We start from the raw sequence: 24619 nt of genomic DNA on the forward strand, positions 1-24619 counted from the left end.
CCAAATCGACAATTAGCGTACTGTACAGAGCCAGGCTATGCATGCCGCGCCTGACGATGCCGATGACTGGTCAGGCCCCAAGAACTTTCTTCGGTCTCGTCTTCAGGGCCACGAATCACTGCCAGGGCCGCGGACGCCGCTTTCGCGTCCTGGCAGGGTTGAATGCAAGTTGTTCCTTGCGACACTGGGCATGTCCCAGATCACCGGTCAGCCTCGGTGCTCCAAAGGTGGAAGTCCACGTCCTCTGGCTTGTAATGATCGGCGATAATGGTTGACAGATGGTTGCGAGAATGGGCGCCGCTGTACACGCTGTTAGTTGTTGGGTTTGTCAAGTGGTACGCGGCAATCACTTACAGGTTTGTGATGTAGGTGTCGAGCAGCTCCGGAGGCACAAACTCGCTGACGGCGCTCCGAACATCGACACCATTGACCATGGCCCCGTCTGCGAAGCTTACATGGTTCATGGAGCTGCCCCATTCTACCAAGCTCTCCTCGTCAAAGTAGCTCTCTGGGCAAAGCTTGTACACACCACTGAGGATAATAACAGGGTTGCCCTGCTCCTTAGCTGCACGGGCGATGACGCCGGCTCCTGCGTCCGTGAGGATACCTCCGTTAGCCAGAACAGCTCTCGCGCCGAGAATGACCTTGTTGATTCTTGGCATGTAGGCCATCATGCCGCCGTTCTGGATGCTGATCGAATCAATGCCGGCAGCGCTCAGCTTCTTTCTAAATGATGCGTAGGGGCCCTCGTTGGAGCCACGAGCTGGCTCCGACGCAATGAATACGGTAAATCTTCTCCGCGTGGCCGCGCGCAAAATGAACTTTTGAACAGTGGCTGAAGGCTGGTGGACGAGCACGTAGTCGCCTGGGTGAATCTGGACATCAGCAGCCGCGGCAATCTGGTCATCTACTTGGCTGATCTCGTCCTTGAGCTCCTCAATACCCTCGATAACCTCTGACCTGAGAGCGTGAACCTTAGTCGACTGCCCGCGGAGAGGGGTCGAAGCACCCGAGTCCTTGCCGAAGGGCGATCCAGCCATAATTGCGCTGACATCTGCTGGGGGAGAGGCCTCGAGGAGAGAGAAGAGTGACTTGGAGACGTGGAAGGAGCTGGTTGAGGTAAGAGCGCCGGGACGGACCGGTCTCGGGCCGCTTGAGATGTAGTCTGCGCCAGCATCCTGCTTGGTATATGTCGAAGGGGGCCACTGATGCTCCAGCTTGGAAGGGTCGGGTACTGCTGTTGTAGGAGTGGTCCCCACCTCTGTAGCTGTCTCGCTGGCATCTTCGTTACGGTCCTCGGCAGCCTCGTCTCGAATCAGACTGAGCACGCGCCTGACAATGTTGCCCACAACAAGCTCCTTGGGCTGGGCGGCGATGAGGCGCAGACCGATCTGTTGGATCTTTTCCAAGAGTTGATCGACATCGGACCATTTGGACTTGGCGACGACTTGGAGGAGGATGTGGGCGGTCGCGACGGCGCAGAGCTCGGAGCCTTGGATCTGTCTTCGCTTCAGCAGCCTGCGACGCAGGGGTTAGCAGAGGAGGACGGTTTGACGCGACTGGAAGAAGTACGTACGAAATGAGACCGTCAATTGAAGCTTCTAACGGCTTGCCCTTGAGGGATTTGAGGTACCGCTCCAGGTCCCCCACGCTGGGTTTCACTGTAGCCATTTTGGGAGTGTGCAGGTCGTTGGTGGGAAGGGCCGAGGACGGGAGGAGTCGCGGGGTTATCGCGAGACGGCTAGGATGCGTCGCGGGGTTGCCGAAGGGGCGGAAGGTTAGTCTGAAGGGCAGTAGACGTCTTCGAATCTATCAGCACGCGTAATGCACAATTCAATGGTTGTCTGACGGACTTGGCTGGGCGTTGGTGGTGAATTGGAAATTGTGCGCAGAAAGCTGTGACTCAACATTGAAGCTTCGGGGAAAGCACAATGGAGACCATCCCTGTCACACCAAAAAATTCGAGGGGCATTGGGTGACCTGCTCCAGCTTCTGGGGCAAGTGTCAGCGGGTGGCTCTGAGTGGTCGCGCAACGCTCGGCCCGAAGCAACCCGTACAGGGCCCTGAAAAGGTCCCCAATCACTCTGGACAGAATCGCTCCACTAGGGATTGCCCCTCCATCACTGCAAAATGACGTTGGGGTTTGAAGCATTCTGCTGGTGATTCTGCCAGTGATGCGCTAGGGCGTTGCGCTGTCCAGTGAGCTCGTCGACAGCTTTTTTCTTCCCTGGGGCATAACTAGGTGCACACGAGGGCAAGACAGGGAGCAAACTTGGATTGGACGTCAGGTCGTTCATTTGCCATCGTTGACAGCTTTAGGTCAAGTTGAGCCTGCTAGCTGTTCTACCGACCTATGGTCCTAGAGGCACTTGACTTAAACATAGGTATTCGTCAGGACGAGAGACAGGCCAAAGGTTGTTCCCTAGAGCAGAGAGAAATATGTCTTGCCCCGATACTTCAAACGACACCGGTGGAGTGACATGAGGGTCGTATGCGATTGAGCAGTATTTGCTCATCCGAACTCTGTGTCATCATTTACATCCGTTTTTTTGTTCTGATGGAAGTTTGTCACTAGAAAAATATTACCATGCCTGTTTTACACGAAGTTGACGGTATGGAATTTAGAGTTCACATGTTGAAGCGACATGCGGTCTTGGTGTTGTAACGGTTAATGCCTCCTAGCCCCAGTAATAAGCCTCACAGAAAGCGATACCGACAGCAATTGGGAGAGGCAATGCTCAATCACCCGCATAAGAAAAACGCTCATTCAAGGATCTGCGCATGGCCTTTCTGCCTCACTAACGAATGCAAGAGTTGCGGGTTGAGAACAGGTAGCTGGGGCTGTCGACGAATGGTTGGACGGCAACGGAACACGGATACGAGGCGTGGATCGGAGAACTGTGACGCTGCTCTTGTGATGGGCTCGATTCTTCAGTTCCCGATTCATGCCCTGCCTCTGCTCAATCAGATTCCCCAACGACAATATCAAAAGTGGAGTTGAGTTCTTCACATGAAAGAGCACATGTCTGACAGAGCTTGTCGGGAATCGGCTGATGGATGCTTGCAATCAGTTCAGAAGTCATGGCCGAAAACCCATGGGCATTCGTCGAGGGTTAAGCTGGAAGTAGAAGCCCTTTCCGAAGACCGCACCGCAAAAAAGGGCGAGGGAGAAGGGGAAAGGTCCAGAGCTCCGGATGCCGCTGCTCAGTGCTCAATGCTGTTGGGTAACGACAGCTTGGATTGTGGGCTGAGGTCCACGGGGACGAATACATGGATTACGTAGCCGCTTGGCGGCAGCTGGCCATCCCTGCTGCTGCTCACTCCCCCAAAAGTTGCGGCCATGTTCCACTGAAGCACCAGGACAGCAAATGGCAGAGGTCCAAAAAGGACACTGAATTCTTTGCAGACACTGGAATCGACACGTGAACATCCAGTAGGCTGTCTTCATTCCATCCCCCACAAGGGAAGGAGCCAGGGTAACCAAGCAGTGTAACCCCCAGCAGTCTGGATAGCACCCACTGGTGCTGCTGCTGGCCGCCTCCTGCTGCTGCACCTGCAAGAGAGAGAGCGAGATAGAGAGCACAAAGTACCGTCCCAGCAAATGTGTGCGTGACGGTACCACTGGCCACCACAGGCGGCCCAGCCCGACCCAGCAGACTCGCAGTCTGTTGAGAGCTGCTCCATCGCTCATCCCTCCACTCGCCTCGCACCCTCGCGCACCTCACACTCCTTGTCACTTGCACCTGGAATCCGCTTCCCTCCCGCGGCTTCCAGTCCACAGTCCACAGTCCACAATCTCCAGTGAACAGTCCACAGAACCTCTGTCGAAACAGATCGGTTGTCGTTGACGCCTCCAATCAGAAAAAAGTTCCCGGCCATCTCAACCATTAACCACCCCCCTGCCCGTCTCGACTGGACTCTGCGAACTCCCGACAGCCCGACCGACACCTTTCATACCGTACCTACACTCCCTTTTCACTCACTCTACCTACCTGCTTCTCCAACTTCTCCAGTATCTCCCCCCTCCTACGGCCATTTGGTCCAAAGGCAGTCCAAGTCCAGCCAGCACAACACACCAGCAACCAAGTCGACAGCTTTGCGCTGACGGCCACATCGCGCTTTAGCGTTTGTTAGCACCAGACGGACGAACCTTTTTTCGCCGGCGCCACCACTTTCGCGCTTCTTCTTCTCCCGTGTCGACTTTCCATGGCGAGCTGATTTGCTGTTACTCCTTGGATTTTGGGGGGAACACCACCTGGCCAGCCCGAGGCTTGGAACTCTTCAACACGACCGACGATACACTCGATCCTCGAGACCCGCAGCATCACTTCGAACAAAACCACTTCGACGCATATAATTAGACCAACACGCACACATCCACTCGTTACCTCGATCGCCGCGCACTTCACCTTGCTGCAAATCCGCCACCTGGTCTGACGCGACAGCTCGCCCATCGCATCTCCCGTCGCGCGGAACGTCTGGAACATTCCTGACCACCAGTACCCCTATCTCCTGATTCTCGAACCCGCTCGCCCTTTCCGATCTCCCATCGCATCCGCCGTCGACCCCCATGCCTCATGGATTGCATATCCTCTCAAAGATGAACTCCCTGAACATAATCACCTCGCGCGTATCCCCGCCGCCGAGTCCAGTCGCTTCGCGATCCAACTCCCTGGGTTCGCTGGGTCTGACGGTTCAATCCGACGACAACCAGCATGACGGCGAGAGCGCAGAGAACCAGGGTGACAGCCACGAAGGGGAAACCTTTCCGCTAGAGAAGACCGCATTTGAGAAGAACAACGATGTTCATGGCATGGATCTAGCCAGCGAAGCCACGCCGCTAATAGGGGAATCGAAAGATTCTGGTCTTAGGTCGACTTCATGGCACTCCTTGCCTCGGCGCATGGCTGTCAGCTTCATTAATTCCATCCGCTGGGTTTTGTCAACTTTTGCCGCCCCTGGAGTATATCTCATCGCCTGCCTTTACGACGACACGGGCGCATTTTCGCCCTTTTATCAGCTGAAGAAGCTGTTCGGTTTCGGCGGTAGCAGCAAGAAGCTTGGGAATGATTTCGCCGCATCGAGCGCCATGAACGAGAAATCGGGAAGGCAAGGGAGCGCCGGATACGGAGGTGTTGCGTATTCCAGGCCAGTCGGGTCGTCAGGGTCATCATCTTCAGGTCTATCATCAGAATCCGAATCAGACGCCGATCGCAGACGGCGTGGATCCACCAGTCGACACTCTCGGTCCAAGTCTTCAGCAGAGGAAATCGCGCCGGCAAGGAGGTCCATTCGCATTAAGTTGCACAGCGACGATGCACTGCCGACGCGCAAGCATAGGAAGACGCAGTCTGCTGCTGCACGTCCTAAGGAATCCGGCGGCTCCGACATTTCCGCCCAGCTCAAGTCTCCAACATCTCCCGCCGGCGCACTGACTAGATATCCCAAGACGCCGGCTCCTCCCCGACCCTTGATTCCCCGCCGCCAGCCGTCATATCTGAACATCGAACCGACCGATCCCAAATACCAAAAGACCCTTATCTTGGACCTCGACGAAACTCTGATCCACAGCATGTCTAAGGGCGGCCGCATGAGTACTGGACACATGGTTGAGGTCAGACTCAATCAGACGTATGTGGGCGCCGGAGGTCAGACGTCCATTGGACCGCAGCATCCAATCCTGTACTGGGTTAACAAGCGTCCGCACTGCGATGATTTCCTTAGAAGGGTAAGTCGATTGACGTTGTTAAGGTCAGGGAGTAAGCGTTGACAGCTGCCTAGGTCTGCAAATGGTATAATCTCGTGGTGTTCACGGCTAGTGTCCAAGAATACGCAGACCCCGTTATCGATTGGTTGGAAGCAGAGCGAAAGTTCTTCTCGGCGCGTTACTACAGACAACACTGCACCTTTAGACAGGGCGCATTTATTAAAGATCTCAGCTCAGTCGAGCCTGATCTCAGCAAGGTCATGATTCTGGACAACAGCCCGTTGAGTTATATGTTTCATCAAGGTATGCGACCAGAAAATGGGAACCATTCCGCGATCTCATCTAACCCGTACAACAGACAATGCGATCCCAATTCAAGGATGGATCAATGATCCGACAGACAATGATTTGCTCCACCTGGTGCCACTACTAGAAGGGTTGCAGTACGTGTCGGACGTGCGGGCGTTGCTTGCCTTAAGAGGAGGGGAAGACGGTCAGCACATGGCGTAAGGATTTGGGAATTGTAGAGGATTATCGGTGTACAGGCATGGGAATAGCGAAGCGGCCACCGGCGGATTCAACTACGCGGTGTAACGCTGTTTTAATAAAAGAAATTCGATGAACAGACGGAGACCGCAGTTTGGGCGATGCGTGGTGACTATTTCGAACTGCAGCAGCTATGTCAGACCACGGAAGATACACCGGTAATGTGAGCAACGCGGTAGAGGAGCAGAAGAAAGTGGCATTTTCGTGGCTTTTGACAATTCCAACTTCTCGATGCAGGGGCTATCAACGCGCTCAAGGGCGCATATTCCTTGTCCCGTTCCTGGGCTAGAGTCGGCCGGGTACTACCGTCAGTTACCTCGGGCCTTGAAAAGGCAGAGCAACGGCATCAATGATACAATAGATACGTAGTTTAACGGAAGGAATCGCAGTACTCTCTACGTAGAATAGCCTAGAGCTTCACTGCAGGGGTTCGCAAAGCTCGTGGGTCCCGTTCATCGGAAACAGCATCATGGCTCGATTTGCGATTTGGACTTGCACCGCCTTGGTTCAGGACAAGGGGTGTTTTCAAGCCACCGAACCCCCAATCTCGATCAGATTACGGGATTTCCGTACTCCAGCTGCTGTTTCCCCGCAGTCCTTCAACGGTGGCCTGTTTGACAGGCGCTGAATTGCAGGGCCAGGGAAGGCAGAAGGCGGAGGGTAAAGGAGGACAAGCTCCGAAAGAGAGGATTGCCATTGAGAGGTGATGTGCTTCCAGGTGACATGGAGGTTAGATGCGGGTAGTTGGCCGGGGGTATGCGGGTTCAGCGGAGGGAGGAAAGGGCCCATTGGCAGGTCTCGGCCAATGGAGGGAGCACGGAGTGGGTCGTGTGTGGGTTTGGCGGGGGAGCCAGGGTGGTGACATCATGGCACAGGTGACGACACCACGGCCTCAGGTGCTTCGCTGGGCCAACAGTTCCCAATTGCGGCGGGCTGGGGGCGGAAAGCTGCTGTGCCAGCTATGGAAGAGGCGATGGGTGAGTGGGAAAAGAGATTTGGCCTGGTCTGGACTGGTAGTCGGGACACATCATGCAGCAGCAGGGCAGGGAAAACAAGCAGGCGGTAGGAGGAGCTGTGGCACGTCTTTCGTCACGTCTTATTCCGTTTGGAAGAGAAGCGCCCCCCACCCCCTGCTTGTACCTTTCGCCCAGCTATGCTTTTAGTGCGCATAGCTCCTGTTCGTCCTTGGCTGAGGTATTCTTACACTTCGTCGATGAGGGAATGAGACTTCGATCTCCTCGACCGGGCCCTCGTCGCCTAGGCAGTTCTTGTACCTTGGTTACCCCATTACCTCAGCAGCTAGCTCTGTTTCGCCCTCGGGGGGGCGGGATGGTGGTTGAGCTTGGCCTTGGCTTTGAGGTTTCTGGTACTTTCCCACTTGCGTGCAGGAGCTGAGGTCACAGCTAGCTCACACACACGTTGCGGTGCCTTGCACCACCTGCCTTCCACCCACCACCCCTTTGGCACATAAAAGCCAGTCCTGTCCCGCCTCTCTGGTCACAAGTTTCTATTTACATCACTCTCCCAGTCCAATCGAACTTGAGTTTTCCAGCTTCATCAAAAGATACCCAAAACACCGCCATCATGTCTTTGCACTGTAAGTGTTGCCTCCCTGGATTGGAAAGAGAGGGCAAGCTTGTGCCTCAACGTCGAAAGGGACCGATATGTCGTCATCATGGTTCAAGGCAACATGGCGGAAACGAATAGATTTAATAGAGTGCTAATATCAACTGCTCAACAGACCTTCCCCCCGTCAAGCCTTCGGCCATCGCCCTCGGCACCATCTTCAACCACACCACTGAGCTCGCCGGTACGTGATACCTACCCCCTGCCCTCCTAACCACACCACTTCGATCGCATCAGCTGACCAGAGTTCGTCTTCCCAACAGTCTTGACCCCTCTCTTCGGCCAGACCTACCAGCGCGCCAAGGCCGCCAACAGCAAGGAAGAGTTCCTCCGCTCCAAGGAGGCCAGCTCGGCCGCTGTCGCCTGGGGCACCTCCCTCGTCGGCTCCGCCCTCCAGTCCTACGGAGTCGGCGCCCTGATCAACGCCACCGGCACGCTCTCCTACAAGGGCGCCGCCTACCTCGGCAGTCTGATCTTCTTCGCTACCTCTGCTCCCGGCGTAAGTCTTGTCTCTCGCGTCTTTCCCTTGATCGACCAATAACTGACGCACGCTTGCGCGCAGTACATCTCCCAGGTCTTCGCCGAGAAGCGCCCTCTCGACACCGTCGGTGTCAGCGCCCTCGCCAAGGTCATCGAGACCGTCGGTCTCTCCGTCTTCCTCACCTGGTGGGGAACCCGCACCAACCCCTTCGACTAAAGGGTTGCGTCTCTTTAATGTAATGAAATGAAATGGAGAGTCTAGAGCAGACTCTCGTGTGCTATTAGCCTCTTGGGTCAGATGGATTACGGTCATGGAGTTTGAAGAGAAGTCGATAGCTACGACTGGGAATCACAGCGCCATGTACCTACACTTTGTGCTCAAGCCATGATTCCCCTAATCAAAAAAGGTTCAAAACACTTGCCGTTAGCTACTTGGGAGTGATGTGGATGTGCAACATAATGTCGTCAAAACAGGCAAGCAGGAGATTTGTAGCAAGAAGCGCCACTCTCGGATACACTAGTGACCTTGATGGACGTATAGCGTCACCGCATATCACAATACTGTCTCCGGGTTGCGAGGTTCCGCTGGAGTATTGCTCTTGGGACATAGGTCACCCCTGGTCGAGCACAGTTCGCGACGAACGACGCCTTCACGGCATCACGGGGAACAGCGCTCTCACTCTGAGAAGCACAGCAAGGGTTTCCTCCACACCTTCGCACCCTGACGGTTCCAACGAAGGCTTTGATGATTTGAAAATCATTTATTGGTGAGTAATCAACTATACTCATGCAGATAATCCGTTAGAACGCCGAGCATCTTTTGCTTTTGTGCCATCCAGGAGAAAATTCAAGTTCCCATATGTCCGCGCCGCAAGGTTCAGGTGATGGTGGTACAACCCGCATAAAGCCGTTTTGCAATCGTGAACCCCGAACACACACCCACACACTCGAAGGGACGTCTCTCGTACCTAATTTTTATAAAACAACTTCTCTCGTCCATGCAGGGTATCATGCGCATTATGCAAACACACACACAGACTGCATGTCCCTTCAAAATCCGACCACAAGCCCTGGTATCAGTAGCTTAAGACCAGAAAGACTGCTTGGCCGTCTCCTTCTGCACGAGCTTGACCAGGGCAGAGTAGACCTCCGAGTAGTCCTCGCCGTCGTCCTCCTCGGCATCGTCGCCGGCGGACTTCTTCTCGGCCTTCTTGGCGTCGGCGGCGGAGCGCTTCTCGGTGACCATGACGACGGAGGTCGGGCGCTTCGTCTTGGCGGCGGCGCCGAGCTCGGCGCGCGAGGTGACGAAGATGTAGGGCACGTTGTGGTCCTCGCAGAGCACGGGGATGTGGGAGATGACGTCCATGGGGGAGATGTCGCCGGCGATGATGACGACGCCCGGGAAAGCGGTGTTGCTGGGTCCGGAGGCGGGGGACTTGCGGAGGGTCTTGACGACCTCCTTGACGCCGCGCTTGAGGGTGTTGTTCTTGGCGGCTGGAATGGAATGTTAGTATGTCGGGACGTTCGTGTGGCCCAATTGACCTCGAAGCGCGACGCGGTGGGGGAGAAAACGTACCCTTGCGGATGGACTTCATGACCTTCTTCATGTTCTTCTCGTCGGCCAATGGCACGGCGAAGGGCACGAGGGCGCCGACGACGGGGAGGCCGTCGGCGGTCTTGGAGGAGACATCGCCGGAGGCGACGGCGGTGGCGGCAACGTCGGCCTGGAGGTGCTCATCGAGGGCGCGCTCGAGCTTCTCCTTCTTGTCCTTCTTGTCCTTCTTATCCTTCTTGTCCTTCTTGACGCCTCCGTCGGACACGGATCGCTTCTTGTCCTTCTTCTCCTTCTTCTCGGGCTTCTCGGCGGCCATTGTGACGGTTTGTGGTGGAGGATTGAAGGGTTGAAGGGAGAGGGAGAGGTTGTGGGTTGGCGGCGTGTTGGGTGAAGCTTCGCTGGGACGAGACTCGACTTTTTTTTCCTCGTTGCAACTCAATGGATTGCTGAACTTTTTTTCAGTGGGGCACCCAGAGTTGGCGGCATATAGTGGCTCCGTGCCGAGGCCTGGGCTGCGGCAGGCTTCGGTGAGAGGACTGGAGCACGTGACCCAGGGCGGCCAATCAGCGGCTGTGCATTCCGCAAATGTCAGCGCAAGAGTGACTGGCGAACAGTTGAAGGTAGTTCTTGAGCATCAACTGGTAAGGTTGCGCGTAGAGGTGTGTATGATAATTTTAGTCTTGTGAATTACCGCAATTTTAACCATATTGGCACTTCGTCGGTGTTCGTACACTTGGATTTGGGGATCGGACCTTGACCTACAAACATTCAAACACATCAACTTGCTACGTGCACATGTCAAGTCAATAATCAATATCGTACTCGGTATCAGTTAAGAAATGCATTGGATGTAAATCGTCAAAAATTGGGGTTCTATTCCATATCTCCCCCTCTACGTAGTTGATATACACGTGTTTGACACAGGGAATCGTTGGTCCACCTCTAGCTTTCGTCGTCCGCCGTCATCGAGGAATCTCGTTTACTCCTCAGAGTCACCGAACTCAGCGCGGCCCTGCTTGGAGTTCAGGTAGTGGTTGCTGTGGCGAGTGTTAGTCGGAACCCGCTCCTTCGATACCTCCGAATCCTCATCGGGGAGGCTGCAGGGTGACCTACCGGTGGGTGGCCCAGTCCATGATGTACCAGCCGGCAACGAGGGGAGGCAGGAAGTAAAGGACCTGGGCGCTGAAGCGGCGCCAGGTGTTGAAGACGGCATCGTGGGCGGCACCGGCGAAGGGGTTCTGGCGGTTGGGGGCAATGCCGTAGGTGATGATGCCTCTCTGCTTCTCGCCACCTGCACATTGTCAGTTTCGTGCTCCTCCCAGATTATCGCTTCCGTCGCGCATCGTGTGTTCGGCGATCTTCATCGTCCTCCTCTTCCCCATCATCGTCCACTTGGACTCCCATGTCCCGTCATTCGTGCATCGCTCGACCATGTCGCTATCGTCCTTTGACATCGCAGAATTCGGGAACAAACGTACCAATGTGACCCCACCAGCCGAGGTGGCTAAGAACCAAGTTAGCGAGCTGCATCAACAATGTAATTGAGGGCGTTGCGCGTCGGAGCGGACAGAGGGAAGCATCTGGCTTCCACCTCGGAAAAGCCCGCAAGACGCTGCTAACTCAATTGACATGAAATTTGGGCGTCAACTTACTGGCTGTACTTTCCGTGGGGGATGCTAGGTCCCGAGGCAAGAGCTTGGGTAGGTCTCATCTTGGCGGATGGTTGTGGTGGACGGTGATGTGCAACCGGATGTTGGGGGTCGTTCAGTCAAGCTGGAAATCGCAGGGTCAAATCAGACGAGGTTCAAATCTTGTCCCCTTCCTGCCGAACCCGAACGCTGAGGCGCACACCCTAAAGAGGCTTAGCGCCTTTTGCGACTTTCTTTCCGTCACCAGTTGGTCGAGCCAGTGCATCTACCCACCCCGATGACCCCGGTCGGCTTTAACAGCCGCCCGCCCAAAATTCAATGACGGACCTTACCGCGGCGGCCTGAGGAGCTTTTGACAGCTTCAATCCCACCTGCTCTTGCACCGCAGCCCACCAACAACCACCCTTTAACGCCAACCGGATAGCCCGCGAATTTCGCAAGAGAAATCTCGCGACCCTCGATACCCCGTCTCTTCAGCTTCCGAACCACCAGAGAAACTCACCATGGCTCAGGCTCTGGGTTTTGCGTACCGCATGGCGGTCCCCGCGGCCATCGGCGTCGCTGTGCTGCAGTCTTCAATCTACGACGTCAAGGGCGGAAGCAGAGCCGTCATCTTCGACAGACTAGCAGGTGTCAAGGAGGGGGTCATCAGCGAGGGTACACATTTCCTTGTGCCGTGGCTGCAGAGGAGCATCGTCTTCGACGTGAGGACGAAGCCCAGGAACATCGCCACGACAACAGGCAGCAAGGATCTCCAGATGGTCAGCTTGACCCTGCGTGTTCTGCATCGTCCTGAAGTCCAGAACCTCCCCAAGATCTACCAGGTAGGTTCTCGTCTTTCTGCCGCGTCTAGGAGAAACCAGTATCTGACCACTCGCGCAGAACCTCGGCCAAGACTACGACGAGAGGGTCCTCCCCTCCATCGGCAACGAAGTCCTCAAGTCCATCGTCGCCCAGTTCGACGCCGCAGAGCTCATCACCCAGCGTGAGGCCGTCTCCAACCGCATCCGCTCCGACCTGACCAAGCGTGCCGCCGAGTTCAACATCGCCCTCGAGGACGTCTCCATCACCCACATGACCTTCGGCAAGGAGTTCACCAAGGCTGTCGAGCAGAAGCAGATTGCCCAGCAGGACGCCGAGCGTGCGCGCTTCATCGTCGAGAAGGCCGAGCAGGAGCGCCAGGCCAACGTCATCCGTGCAGAGGGTGAGGCCGAGAGTGCCGACACCATCTCCAAGGCCATCTCCAAGTCAGGCGACGGTCTCATCCAGATCAGAAAGATTGAGGCCAGCAGAGAGATTGCTTCTACTTTATCCGGTAACCCCAACGTTGCGTACTTGCCCAGCAGCGGAAAGGGTAGCCAGATGCTGTTGAACGTGGGACGTCCGTAAAGGGTTATGAGATGAGGATGAAAAGGGAAAATGGCGATGCTGTACTATAGACTTTGAAGGCAAGTCACCGCTTCAATAAGTGTAATCATAGGGCATGAAACTTGCCTCCTGTTCAACTATGCAACTCAGCCTAAGATGTCAACGTGCATGTGAGAGATATTTGCGATAACGCCTTGTTTGACAAGAGTGATGGATGATCACATGGTGTTTTACAAGTGACCATAAGGTTAAGCTCATTATCTGGGTTGGTTCGTTTCTCTGGCTAATGCACCTTGGCCCCCGGAAACCACAGAAGACAAGCTAGAATACTGCCCGGAGTCATGCGTAAACAGGGTGACGAGCTCCTGCAAGTCCCTCGCATGTACTCCTTTCAGCGTGAAGCCATGTTTCAGGGAAAATGTCGCCCAATTCGGGTCCAGCTTTGGAGACTCGGGCTGAGGGACATCGCATTTGTTCTTCAAGCCTTACCCCTGCATCAGCTTTGGTAGTGTACACCCAGACGACGCCGACTATGTCGCCTTTACTAAGCTTAGAGTATTGCGAAGTAGGTCGGCGTATATGTTTAGAGCTTTATAAAGAAATCTGAGCAAGAAGCAGACTAGCACAATCCGGGAAAAGGTTGCGCGAGGTCCACTGCGAGCTGCGAAGAAAGCTTCAGCGTTTCTCATACCTTTGGCGCAGAAGATATCTTTCAACTGTAGTGTTCCGTTTCATGTTTGGGATGATAATGATCTCTGTCTATCGCTTCTATCTAGTCGTTGTTCTAGATGTTTACAATCGCCAGACGGGTACCACGTTGAGAGTATTGAGGCACCCAGCCATCGGTGAATGACAGCAGATGGGTGAACTGACGTTACGCAAGTGCTCAAGAACAAGAAGGCGTGGTTCGCTTGATTGGGCCTTAATGCTTCTTGAATTACTGTTTTTAACCTGCGGGCACACAAAAGAAGACTAGCAAATGGGCTTTTGGCCGCACTTGGTATACAAAGACTGCTATCGGCCATCTACTTACATTTCAACAAGATGGGCTGGCACCGTAAATGTTCCGAAAGATGCATCTCTCATGGAACATTGATACGACCCCCTGGCGTCAAGGCGAACGCCGCAATCAATAATCCTAAATGCTGTACATTAATGCCTTCGTTATTTGTCGTCTTCAACCCCTGATAATCGGTGCAATTTTCTTGTGTATTCTTTTGCTGTTTGATCCGCGAGGCAACTCGTTAGTTGGTTCCCAAAAACGCAGCGGGTATGAGAGCAGGATAAATCGACTATGGTACTTCCCAGTAGGTGAATGCGCGGCTGGAACCACGAACATTGGTCGTGAAAGCTTTCTCGGGTTACGCTCTGCTAGAGTTTATAAGTGCCGAGTCCTGAAGCTGCAATCAAGTTCATCCTTAACGTTGGTATTCGCCATGAGTAAGTCCACGTATTCCTTTCAATGCCTGCTGAGTCTGCTTCAACCTAGCGGGGAGATACGCACAGATACTTGAACCAGGAATGATGTGGCTAGGCGTATGGCTAGAACGTATATAAGAGTCTCTCTGTCCCCTAGAGATACAGCTGGAGGAGCCAACGACGCAATAAGACAGGAAAAGAGAATTGGTTCTGCAAGGCCGAAGGAATCAACATAGTGCGGGGGAACTTAAGTTAAGGGCAATGTCCGAAAAATATGTGATCTTTGTTTTCTCAATCAGACTTTTCGGTTGCTCACTATCCGTCCATGTCTCCCCTCGTCGTTGCGTATGTATTGTGCGCGAAGTATACTGATCATTATGGTGTCGGCTGGTCAGACAGTCAGCCATCGCACCTCCTATTTAGCGTCTCTCGAGTATCAGTTGTTCAACCTCACCAAGGAAAAGTTTGACGACCAGTTCCATTGTGCGGGAAAGTTGAGCTCTTCAACTGATCGTGTCACCCTTTATATGTAGATAGGATTGCCAGTAAGAACCACAGCCAGACACTCGTCCAGCAAAACGAACAGCAATGGTTCATTTCACAGAACTCAAATATGCCCAATTCCTAGGCCGCTAGGTGGTCGCCAAGGTCAACTTAGGTGTCTTTCAAGAACTGTGGTGTCCCTTGCCGTTGAACCGGGCGACACCGTCCGAGGATGCCTTCTATAAATAAATATACCTTCAAATGCGGTGAAAGTCTCTTGCCACAACCACAATGTGAAAGTTGCTCTATTTTTTTCCAGAGATAATGAGCAAGGCCTCTGTCCTAAAGAATATCTAAGACTTTTGAGCCTCCGGCAGTGTAGATAGAAAACCGTCCTGCTGGGGATGACTGGATAAGAATAACCACTCTTGCATGGCGAATCACATGGTCCTAGTCAAGGACGACATTATCGTTACCTACGAAATGCTTCGCTTGATCCTTGGAAGGATGGACATTGTCACTGAGTAGTGGTCGGCTCATAACACGCGGCCGCTTGCAAGCATACTCCCCGAAAAAGTAAGCCGATTGTGGTTTGGCCGTATTTATAGCAGAGCTTTGCTTGCAGAGCCACGTCCATTCACTGAAGAATTGGATAGCCACCGACTGCAATGAGATCTCTGAGTGTGAAGCCATCCGATGCCCACGGCGAAGTGACGGGGGGCAGTATAAATTGTCTTTTGGCGGGCGAAACTAATGAAATCAGCAATGTGACTCCAGCTTCGTTGTGGCATTTCCTGAGCCGTCTAGTTCAAACATTGAAAGGCCTGGTTGAGTTGCGGGACGAGGACAAGAGACACGCGCATCCCTCTTTGCATCAGAGTATATAGTCTTCGAGAATACTCTGACGAGAATGGAGAACAGTGATGAATTGGAATCTTTCTGGGTGAGATGGAGTTATTAGATGAAGATCTGATGAGACGGAGGTGTGACTGAGAAGTGAGAGGGCACCAGAAGACCAAAGAACAAGCCTTATTCGCGTGGCTGATTCTGAGATAAGCAACTAACATGCCGAGCCCGGGTTATATTTACATACCGGCCACATCTGCTTCTGGGTCGTACTCAGTATGACATCCAGGGAGGCCAATGCTAGGGGAATGTGTATCGACTGTTTTTTCATTACTAGGAGTTGAGTGAGTATATAACAGACTCAGGTATGTGAGATTGCGTCCTCCCCACACCCAATAAAATAGCCACAACTTGTTTCAAGGCTTGTGGCAAAGGTATAAGGAACTCTTTTCTCCCAGAGTTATCGCAACCGAGAGAAGTTGTAGAAACCTGGTTTCAGACAGTCTACGCCAAGCCTTGAGCGTCTTCCCTCATCTCCTCTATTGTATTCGATGGCTTAGCTACATAATACTCAGGCAGAGTAGCAGAAAAGTGCCGATGATGAGGGGAAGGAGATGGCACATCAGAGACAACAGACACCTGGTGGACAACTTTCCAGACTCATCAACCCAACATGGGTCGTGGCACTCGTCTAGGCGATGAACCACAGTCATCAACGCCTCAATGTGTGCGGGCAACAGGCCATATACAGCGCAGAAGTAGCACAATTTATAACAAAGAGCAGAGGCTTGCCAAGCATGAGGGTCATACCAGGCTAGGAAGGAGGAGGGGTTACTGCTCCTGCTTCTTTCTATTGATGGATGCCAGCCTTGCAAGTCTCGTTCCTCATCTGAGCAGCACAATATTAATATAAATACATAGTTTGAAGTTCTTATACTGGGAGGTCTTCTCCAGGCCATTCGTTCGCGTTCCTCGTCACGCTTAGGCAAAAAAGCGTTTTTCACTGCTGGGTCGCATGTCCGAGCAATTTCAAGAACACTGCCAGACATAGCTAGTGGCGGTCAATACAAGTGAGGTGCACTCCATGAGTTATGCCCTACGTCGGTGGTGGAGTATTGTTGTGATAAATGCACGGAAACGATGAGGGGCAGAATCAATGTAGACGTGGTGCGCCGCCGGATAACATATTCAGGATGAGTGCAATGGCGTATGCAAGCGGAAGGCTTTGAAAATCCGAGCAAACCTAGCCCAGTGCAGACATCATTGTGCTTGCGTCTACGACAAACTTACAACATACCGAGCGAAGTGACAATATATACGGCAAGCAAAGATTTCGTTGCTTTTCCAGAAGCCTTTAAGCATACCATGTCTGAAGCCAGTCAAGTATGGACGTAACAATTAGAACAGCAGTTGAACTCATAAAGTGCGAATTATTATTAGAATGCCCTCTTTACGGGTAGGTATCACTAAGCAAATCCTCGCCCTCCCAATGCATACGGGATTCCCTTCCCTTCCGAAACTCCAAATGAAAACCAAAGCCCAGTTAGTCGTCATAATACAGGTTGCCCGCTCGCTCCTAGAGAGCGGCCTCCAAGAACTCCGCCGTAAGCTGGCCTCGGTAGTCGTCCCTGGTAGCCTTTCCGCCGGGAGCGACGAACTCGTTATTCACGAGCTTCCAGCCCTTGATCTTCATGCTCTTCCACTCTTCTGACAGCTTGAGGCGGACCAGGTCGCCAGCAGCGCGGGCATCTTCCGCACTGTCGTGGCCCTGGACCTTGCCGGCTGTCTCTACTTGGATCTTGCGGTTGAGCAGGTTCTCCATGAGCATCTTGAGACCCTGGCGGTAGGGGAGGCCGTACTTGTGGGGGAAGAGAAGGACGGTGTCGATGAGAGTGGGGTGAACGATTCTGACAGCGTTCAGGTCGTTCTCCAGGCCGTGGCCGATGAGAGGTGTGTTGGGGCTGATGAGGGAGAAGAGGAGGTCGCGGGCGACCAAGGGGGAGGAGACAATCTTCATTGTCTTCTTGGGCTTCTTGTTGTTGTTGTTGGCCATTTTCTTGGCCTGAGCGGGAGTGGGGTCCTCTTCCTTGGCGGACCAGGGTGCTGCATTAGCCATGTCCTCAGGCCAAACCCCGGAATAGCGCGAGTTGAGATCCAGGATCTCACCGACAGGTTGCACGAGCACATCCAAAAGCTCTTCACCGGTAGGCCAGGCAGTGGCGGTGAGACGGACCAACTCCAGGCCGTAGACAGTGTAGCACATCTCGCAATCGAAGGCGACGGCTCTGTCAGCGGGAACATTGGGGTTGGCGGGCGTCTCGGCGAAGTTGAGGACGGTGGCAAGGCGCTTGGGGTCGGAGGCCTTGAAGACGTGGTGAGGGACGGTGTAGCAGCCGGCCGAGTCTCCTACGGCCTGGCCGCAGCAGCGGTACCGCTTGGGAGTCTTGGATCTGTCGCCGAGCTGGCGCTCGGGGAAGTACGTCTTGCCCCAGTGGTAGGTGCACTTGCCGCCCGAGGCGAGCGCGCCGTCTTCCTCGCGTCTGCCGGGGAACATCTGGAAACGCTTCTCACAGCGATCGCATTTCTCCCAGCCCTTGGCGGCTTCGAGACCCTGGCGGGCCTTCTCGACGTCGGCTTCACTGGGGATGGAGGAAACGTAGCCGTGGTTGGCGAGACCGTCGATGGGGGTGATGAGATGACGGACGAGCTGGACTTCCTGGGCCGGCGTCAAGCCCGTGACCACCTTCTTGGGCGAGGCGAGCAGCTTCTTGTGGGGGCCCTTTGGGCTTTGCTGGCGACGCTGGACGACTCTCTCCTCCTTCCACTGCAGCAGCGTCATCTTCTTGTACTGCATGATTTTGTTTTTGAGGACGTTTCCGTAGATGGCGTTCTTCTCGATGGCGGTGTTCTCCTCTTCGTCGAGGGTTCTCCAGATAAGGTCTTGGTCCGTAAGGACGAGCTGCTTCTCGTCGTCGTCTTTTGCGGTTTTCTTGAGCTCGTTGTTGAGGCGAGTATACTCTTGGTGTAGCAACTGCGCTAGCTTGAAGCGAGTCTTAAACTCCGCTGGAGCTTTGATGCCTTTGAGTAAGCGAGGGTTGAGAGCTTCAGGTTTTCTGAGCTTGGGTGGCGGCTCCTTGGATGGGGTTGAAGGAGTGTAAGGTGAGGTAGAAGTAGTGGTGTTGTCGTGAGAGACTGAAGTTGCTTTTGACTTTGGGGTGGAGGCAGACGTGCCAGTAGTAGCAGTTGGGGTATTGCCAGTAAGTGAATCAAGCTTCCGCTTAGGTGGGTGATTACTCGATGATAAAGGAGAGGACTTTGAGTGATTCAATGAGTTGTTGGGATGAGACGAAGGAGTTGAAGCGAGAGAAGGGACAGCAGGGTGAAGATGAGTGCCCTTCTTCACAGTCGAGACAGGCCTGGGGGAAGAGGCGGTCTGGCGATTTAAAGGTGGAGGAGAGATGGGGCGAGCGACAGCTGACAGAGTGTCATCTGGTCTCGGTGCCGTTGTGTCTTGTTTTGAGGCGGTTTTGACAGGAGTAGGAGTTCTTACAGAGACGGCGGGGCCGCTGACGTCTTGGGCAACCTTCGGACGTTTTCGAGGGCCATCCTGGGTTGCATTCGTCGAGGCATCAGTCGACGTCTGGGCCGACGTTCCTGACTTTTTGAGTGCCGGTGCTGATGTGGCAGCCATCTTATCCCTGTCTTCTTTATGCTGGAAGAGGCACTGGAATGCAGTACACTTGTCTCCGGCGGGACAGGGGATGTGTTTGAGGTCGACAAAGGACATTGTGACAGGAATCTTTGCTTTCAACGGGAATAGAAGTACAAGAGGCTAGCGCGAAGAGACCGTGACGTGGCGGTCAAGAGCAGGAGCAGCTTGGCGGCTCTTGCTGTTGCAGCTGACGTGCTGAGGACGACGAATACAACAAACAGAAGGTATCGTGGACTTGTGTGGAAGGACCTTGCCTCCCTAGTGTCGACATCTACTTGAGGCAAGAGCTCCAATTGAGATGCGGTGAGGTGTGGTGCGGTGAGAGGAACGGAAACGGCGTGAGCTTTGGGCCTAGCCTGGCGGGAGGAACCAAGTTCCAAAGCAATGCAATGCAGAGGCGGTTGTAAGGGAGATGGAGCCAAAATGAGTGAGATTGTATTCGTATGTGCGTGAGCCGATTAAGGCCTCGAAGATCCGGGGGAGCGGACCGACGATCTCATAGCCAAAACCGCAGCCGGACCAGTCTCTGCAGTTGGCAGCGTCGCAGTCGGAGAATTCGGGGAGCCACGGGCTAGTGTCTAAAGATGGCCAGGGCGAGGCTGACACAGGAATGATGCGAGATTGGCAAGATTGGGTGACCATCAACCGTTCAGCGTTTTTTCAAAAGGGGGGCAGCCACACCAGGACATCGGAAACGTTCATGGCATAAAGGTGGGAGGGTTTGGGACAGTGTCACAGATGGTTGATGTGTCTCAAATGCGGTCGGAGTTGGGATGAAGAGAGGCTCCGAGCGTCCAAAAAAGCTTATGTAAGACTCTAACTTTGGCTCCCACCTCAGTCACCCATTCACGCCAGTGTACATAGTAAGTAAGGTCCATGGATGGCGGCGGGGCGAACCGTACAGGGATGTGGCTGGCGGCGGTCCAGAAGCCAGCATCGTGCGGCTTTCAACATTCCAACGTCCGGCGGAATGAATCCCAATCGCGTCAACTGCGTGCTTCCGAGAGGGGAGACATTGTGTTCTTTTGGGCAGACTGCAGAGTCAGGAGGCCAGTCGTCTTTCTTCGTCATTTTCCTTCTTCTTAGCTCATTACCGTGGAGATGGACCGCCGGGCTGAGTCATGATCTGCCGGTCATCTCTTGATCTCTCTGTTTGCTTGCTTCTTCCATTTTCCGTCAACGGCCATAATCGTCAGAGATGGAGAGCAGCTTCGCACATTCACATCATCATTTGCTGCGTCATGCAACCCGGAGCAACCAACGCGCGTCAAATGCGTGCTAATCGATGTGGTGCACACGAACGTCGTCCTCCCCTCATTCTCCTCAACATTGATGTGATTCAAGGGGTGGTAGGTCGATATCCCCTTGAAGGTCTTATCGCGGGAGATCCAGGCACGCGAACTCTATTTCGTCTACCGTCTCATGTCCAGTCTTGAAGGGAAGCACACAGACATGGCAGATAAGGGCCGACATGGACGCCATCGGACGTATCTAGCGCCATGGCCAATCTCTCCCCCTTCTCGACTCCGGCCTGCTCAATCTTGGCTTCCTCCTCCGGCCGCTCGACATCCAAGACACCTGTGCCACCGCACCCTTCTTATCTTGACGGCGCCCAAGCAAGCACAATGACAATCTTGTGCGACGCGCAGGCTGGCATGTGACCGAAGCCCCCTGCCTGTGCTCCATTGCTTCTTCTCCCTTCTTGCAGGCCATTCATATTCCCATTGAGCGGGTGCCGCAACACCGATTCGAACGAAGCAAGTGCGAAGCCCGTCCATCTACTCGTCGTTGATAACGGCTGTGCGGTATCTCAGCCCCGGCGGGTGCTAGTGGCACCAAGCCGTCGAGCACAAGCTGGGCAGCCCTGGCCTCAAGGATGGACTTTCCTATCGCGGCGCAACGGTTGGGTAGAAACCCATGGCGGTGAACGGGGGTTTACTGAGAGTGAGGGGCGAGCAGCTTCCATCATCTATCGAGAAATCGTTATCTACGATGTAGATCGGACCTACGTCCGCGCAGAGGGGCATCTGGGCTTCTGCGAGTTTCCATCTCGAATGGGGCTATAAATGAAGCACTCGCACCCCGCCATTGAACAGGTTGGAGAGTGATTGAGAGAATTAACGAGTCGCAATATCTCGGTGGTTTTCGCACAAACTTGACTTTTCCGACGTCAAGACAGACATCAACCCTCTGCTGCTTGTATGCGATTGAACAAAGGGGATCCCAGCAGCACAACTCCATTGTCGACCAGCTGTAGCTGCTCCAGCCCTGTCGACTAATACCGTCACCACTCAGCGCTGCGAGCTGTTCGTTCCATCAGACCGCGACTCCACGGACTGAGGTTCGGCTCAGGAACCCGACCTGATCGTGCAGACAACCTGCAAAGAGAAAGTCGCCCAACCCAACCAAGGAGATCGATCCCACGCCGTTCCGTCACATTTCAGTGTTGCCTTACAGACTGGAGCCGAGCTTCCACAATCATCCGCAGCCGCGGTCCCGCGCTGGAGCCTAGGTAGGTACGGACACCTACAAACGAACGACCAATTGTCGCGTGCGCGCATTCCAATTGCGTTTCGACTATCCACCATCCACCACCAGCAGTGCGCCCAATTGGCACCACCCGACGGGAGATAGCGGACGCGGACCAACTTCCACCCCTAGAGCCACGCGGCGCACGGCACCAACCACACCAATAGCGCGCTGGAGCACACCACCCAACGGCCCATCCATCGCCTTATCTCCCCTTAAGTCCACCTACTACGCAGTACCTTAGTAGCCTGCAGCGCCCGGTGTTAGTGTCATCGAATCTCCCCCATCCCCGGGAGTCGCTGCGCTGCAGGGCGAGGTGAGGCGAGAAACAGACACTGGACCAAAAAAAATACCATCTGAAAAAGTCCAACAGTCCACCATCCGAGGCGGCGGGATTCAGCTCCCCCGGTCGGACTGTGCGGACTTTCCGTTGGAGGGACTCTTTTGTGGCTCGCCCCGAGAATATTAACTCGGCCCGCGTCCCACCAAAAGAGCGTCCCTTCGACCCCCAACATCCCACTTACAAGAAGCGTTGTTGCCATTCTCCCTTCGCTCTATTGACCGGTCCCTGATCTCATCAAGCTACATAATGGATTACACCGGCGGCACCGTGGAGGCCGATCATCTCTGCGTACTGGTCCACGGGGTTCGTTCCTCCATCCTTTTTTCTGTTTTCCTCCCGCCAGCACACCGTTCCCAACGTTTAAGTGCTGACACCGGGCGGCTCCTGGCTCCTGGCTCCGGCAAACCCGTTGGCTGGTGGCGGCGACGTCATGATCTGCTGCAGCGTGTAGTGCACCTTGATGCTAACGTGCGACCCGTAGCTTTGGGGTAACCCCAACCACATGGCCCAGATCGCCAAAAGCCTGCGCGCAAAACACTCCGCCGACAAGCTCTACCTGCTCCTCGCGAAGCGCAACAGCGGCTCCTTCACCTACGATGGCATCGAGCGCGGCGGCGAGCGCGTCTGCGCCGAGATCGAGGAGGAGCTGCGCGCCATCCAGGAAAGGGGCGGCAAGATTACCAAGCTGAGCATCGTGGGCTACTCCCTCGGTGGCCTGGTCTCGCGCTATGCCGTTGGACTGCTTCACTCAAAGGGCATCCTCGACACCGTCGAGTGCATGGTGAGTTCCTCATGTCACACGCACTCACTCACTCACCTACCACAACAACAACAACACCATCATCCGCACCCACACTCTCACCGCAAAATCGCTGACTCCCGCTACAGAACTTCGTCACCTTCGCCACACCGCATCTCGGCGTCCGCACCCCCTTGCGCGGCTGGCACAACCACCTCTGGAACGTCCTCGGCGCCCGCACCCTTTCCATGTCGGGCCGCCAGCTCTTCACCATCGACAACTTCCGCGACACGGGCCGGCCCCTGCTCGCCGTTCTCGCGGACCCGGACTCCATCTTCCTCGCCGGCCTCAAGCGCTTTAAGCGCCGCACTCTCTACACCAACATCGTCAACGACAGAAGCGCCGTCCACTACACCACCGGCATCACCAAGACGGACCCCTACACGAATCTCGACGGCATCAAGGTCAACTACGTCCCGGGCTACGAGGACGTCATCCTCGACCCGAAGCACCCGATCGCCCCGCGACCCAAGCTCTCCGGCGGCTCCCGACCGACGCTGTCCTCCGTCGCCTCGTGGGCCCAGCGCATCCCCTTCGTGCTGGCCATCTCCGTCTTCGTGCCCATCGGCATCGTCGCCTTCCTCTTCAACTCGGCGATCCAGACGGTGCGCTCCTCGAAGCGCATCCAGCTGCACGAGAAGGGGCTCGCGGGCGTTGCCATCGAGGAGTACCGCGGCCCGCTGTGGATGAAGGAGATCCGCGAGGAGGTCGAGCACGTGTACGAGACGCTCAACAGCTCGCAGGACCAGGAGTACCTCGGCAGCGAGACGGACGACGACGAGGACGACGCGGGCGCGCGCGAGATGGACCGCAGCACGACGCAGTTGCTCGCGCGCGAGAGGCGCATGTCGGTGCCCTCGCAGCCGACGCTCGCGCTCGCGCCGTACCAGTTCCAGATGGTCCAGAACCTGGACGCCGTCGGGTGGAACAAGTACCCCGTGTGGATTCACAATGACAGGCACAGTCACGCGGCCATCATTGTGAGGTGGGAGAAGAAGACGTTTGACGAGGGGCGCGTGGTGTTGAAGCACTGGTTGAACGAGGAGTTTACGATCTGACGACGGGTTCGGTAGTGTTCGGTTCTACTTGGAGTTGGGAGCGTTGATTTATGGTACATATCTACTCCCCAGGGAGGCGAAGACCTTTTTGTATAAGAATACTTCGTGTAATATATTTATATTTACGAACCCACTGCTCACTCATGAGAGTATATAAGCGAAGCGGACTACCCTCTCTCAACAACGCAAGGGCAGTAATAGCCACCGGTGAGGCTACCGTCTTCGGCGCTGGGACAACAGAGTCCATACAGTCAAGCCCCGAAGAGAAGGACAGTTCGATGCCACCGACCTCCTACTTCAGCGCAGTGTATTCTCTCATCCTCAGTTGATTCATCTAGAATGCAACGAAAGTGCGGAGGGACGCCAGAGATGGTTCCAAGCCCTCCTCAGCGATTCGCTCCGTCCGTGGCACTCTCCAGATACCTATCGCACCGCCTTGATTCTGTCTATATTCCCGCGTCAACACAGATATTGACCAGTTTGTTTAACTTCGTAATTG

The 24619-nt window shown here is 54.7% G+C and overlaps 8 protein-coding genes across 8 annotated transcripts; 4 read left to right on the forward strand and 4 right to left on the reverse strand.

The window, feature by feature from the left end:
* Positions 1 to 200: 200 nt before the first annotated feature.
* GCG54_00011000 (putative translation initiation factor eIF-2B subunit beta) lies at positions 201 to 1809 on the reverse strand (the record flags this gene model as incomplete). The annotated part of the gene is made up of 3 exons (XM_045410910.1): positions 201 to 300; positions 355 to 1518; positions 1577 to 1809. Coding segments are annotated over 3 exons (1497 nt in total), but the record flags the coding sequence as incomplete, so codon positions are not given.
* Positions 1810 to 4600: 2791 nt separating this feature from the next.
* GCG54_00011001 (Nuclear envelope morphology protein 1) lies at positions 4601 to 6217 on the forward strand (the record flags this gene model as incomplete). Its single annotated transcript, XM_045410911.1, has 3 exons — positions 4601 to 5728; positions 5782 to 6010; positions 6066 to 6217. 3 exons carry the CDS (start codon positions 4601 to 4603, stop codon positions 6215 to 6217), a joined length of 1509 nt encoding a protein of 502 aa, XP_045267969.1.
* A 1620-nt stretch (positions 6218 to 7837) lies between these two features.
* GCG54_00011002 (UPF0591 membrane protein C15E1.02c) lies at positions 7838 to 8576 on the forward strand (the record flags this gene model as incomplete). The annotated part of the gene is made up of 4 exons (XM_045410912.1): positions 7838 to 7850; positions 7995 to 8063; positions 8125 to 8378; positions 8442 to 8576. The coding sequence occupies 4 exons, from the start codon at positions 7838 to 7840 to the stop codon at positions 8574 to 8576; spliced, it is 471 nt and encodes a 156-aa protein (XP_045267970.1).
* Positions 8577 to 9443: 867 nt separating this feature from the next.
* Positions 9444 to 10230, reverse strand: GCG54_00011003 (H/ACA ribonucleoprotein complex subunit 2; the record flags this gene model as incomplete). The annotated part of the gene is made up of 2 exons (XM_045410913.1): positions 9444 to 9853; positions 9936 to 10230. The coding sequence occupies 2 exons, from the start codon at positions 10228 to 10230 to the stop codon at positions 9444 to 9446; spliced, it is 705 nt and encodes a 234-aa protein (XP_045267971.1).
* A 663-nt stretch (positions 10231 to 10893) lies between these two features.
* On the reverse strand, positions 10894 to 11625 carry GCG54_00011004 (Cytochrome b-c1 complex subunit 8; the record flags this gene model as incomplete). Its single annotated transcript, XM_045410914.1, is given in 4 exon segments — positions 10894 to 11011; positions 11028 to 11205; positions 11393 to 11418; positions 11567 to 11625. The coding sequence occupies 4 exon segments, from the start codon at positions 11623 to 11625 to the stop codon at positions 10894 to 10896; spliced, it is 381 nt and encodes a 126-aa protein (XP_045267972.1).
* A 441-nt stretch (positions 11626 to 12066) lies between these two features.
* On the forward strand, positions 12067 to 12952 carry GCG54_00011005 (Prohibitin-1; the record flags this gene model as incomplete). Its single annotated transcript, XM_045410915.1, has 2 exons — positions 12067 to 12387; positions 12446 to 12952. 2 exons carry the CDS (start codon positions 12067 to 12069, stop codon positions 12950 to 12952), a joined length of 828 nt encoding a protein of 275 aa, XP_045267973.1.
* A 4303-nt stretch (positions 12953 to 17255) lies between these two features.
* GCG54_00011006 (RNA exonuclease 3) lies at positions 17256 to 19466 on the reverse strand (the record flags this gene model as incomplete). Its single annotated transcript, XM_045410916.1, has 1 exon — positions 17256 to 19466. One exon carries the CDS (start codon positions 19464 to 19466, stop codon positions 17256 to 17258), a length of 2211 nt encoding a protein of 736 aa, XP_045267974.1.
* A 3043-nt stretch (positions 19467 to 22509) lies between these two features.
* Positions 22510 to 24120, forward strand: GCG54_00011007 (putative lipase; the record flags this gene model as incomplete). Its single annotated transcript, XM_045410917.1, has 3 exons — positions 22510 to 22566; positions 22745 to 23044; positions 23152 to 24120. 3 exons carry the CDS (start codon positions 22510 to 22512, stop codon positions 24118 to 24120), a joined length of 1326 nt encoding a protein of 441 aa, XP_045267975.1.
* Positions 24121 to 24619: the final 499 nt, after the last annotated feature.

Source organism: Colletotrichum gloeosporioides (assembly GCF_011800055.1).
Source record: "Colletotrichum gloeosporioides strain Lc1 chromosome Unknown consensus_17, whole genome shotgun sequence".
Lineage (NCBI taxonomy): Eukaryota > Fungi > Ascomycota > Sordariomycetes > Glomerellales > Glomerellaceae > Colletotrichum > Colletotrichum gloeosporioides.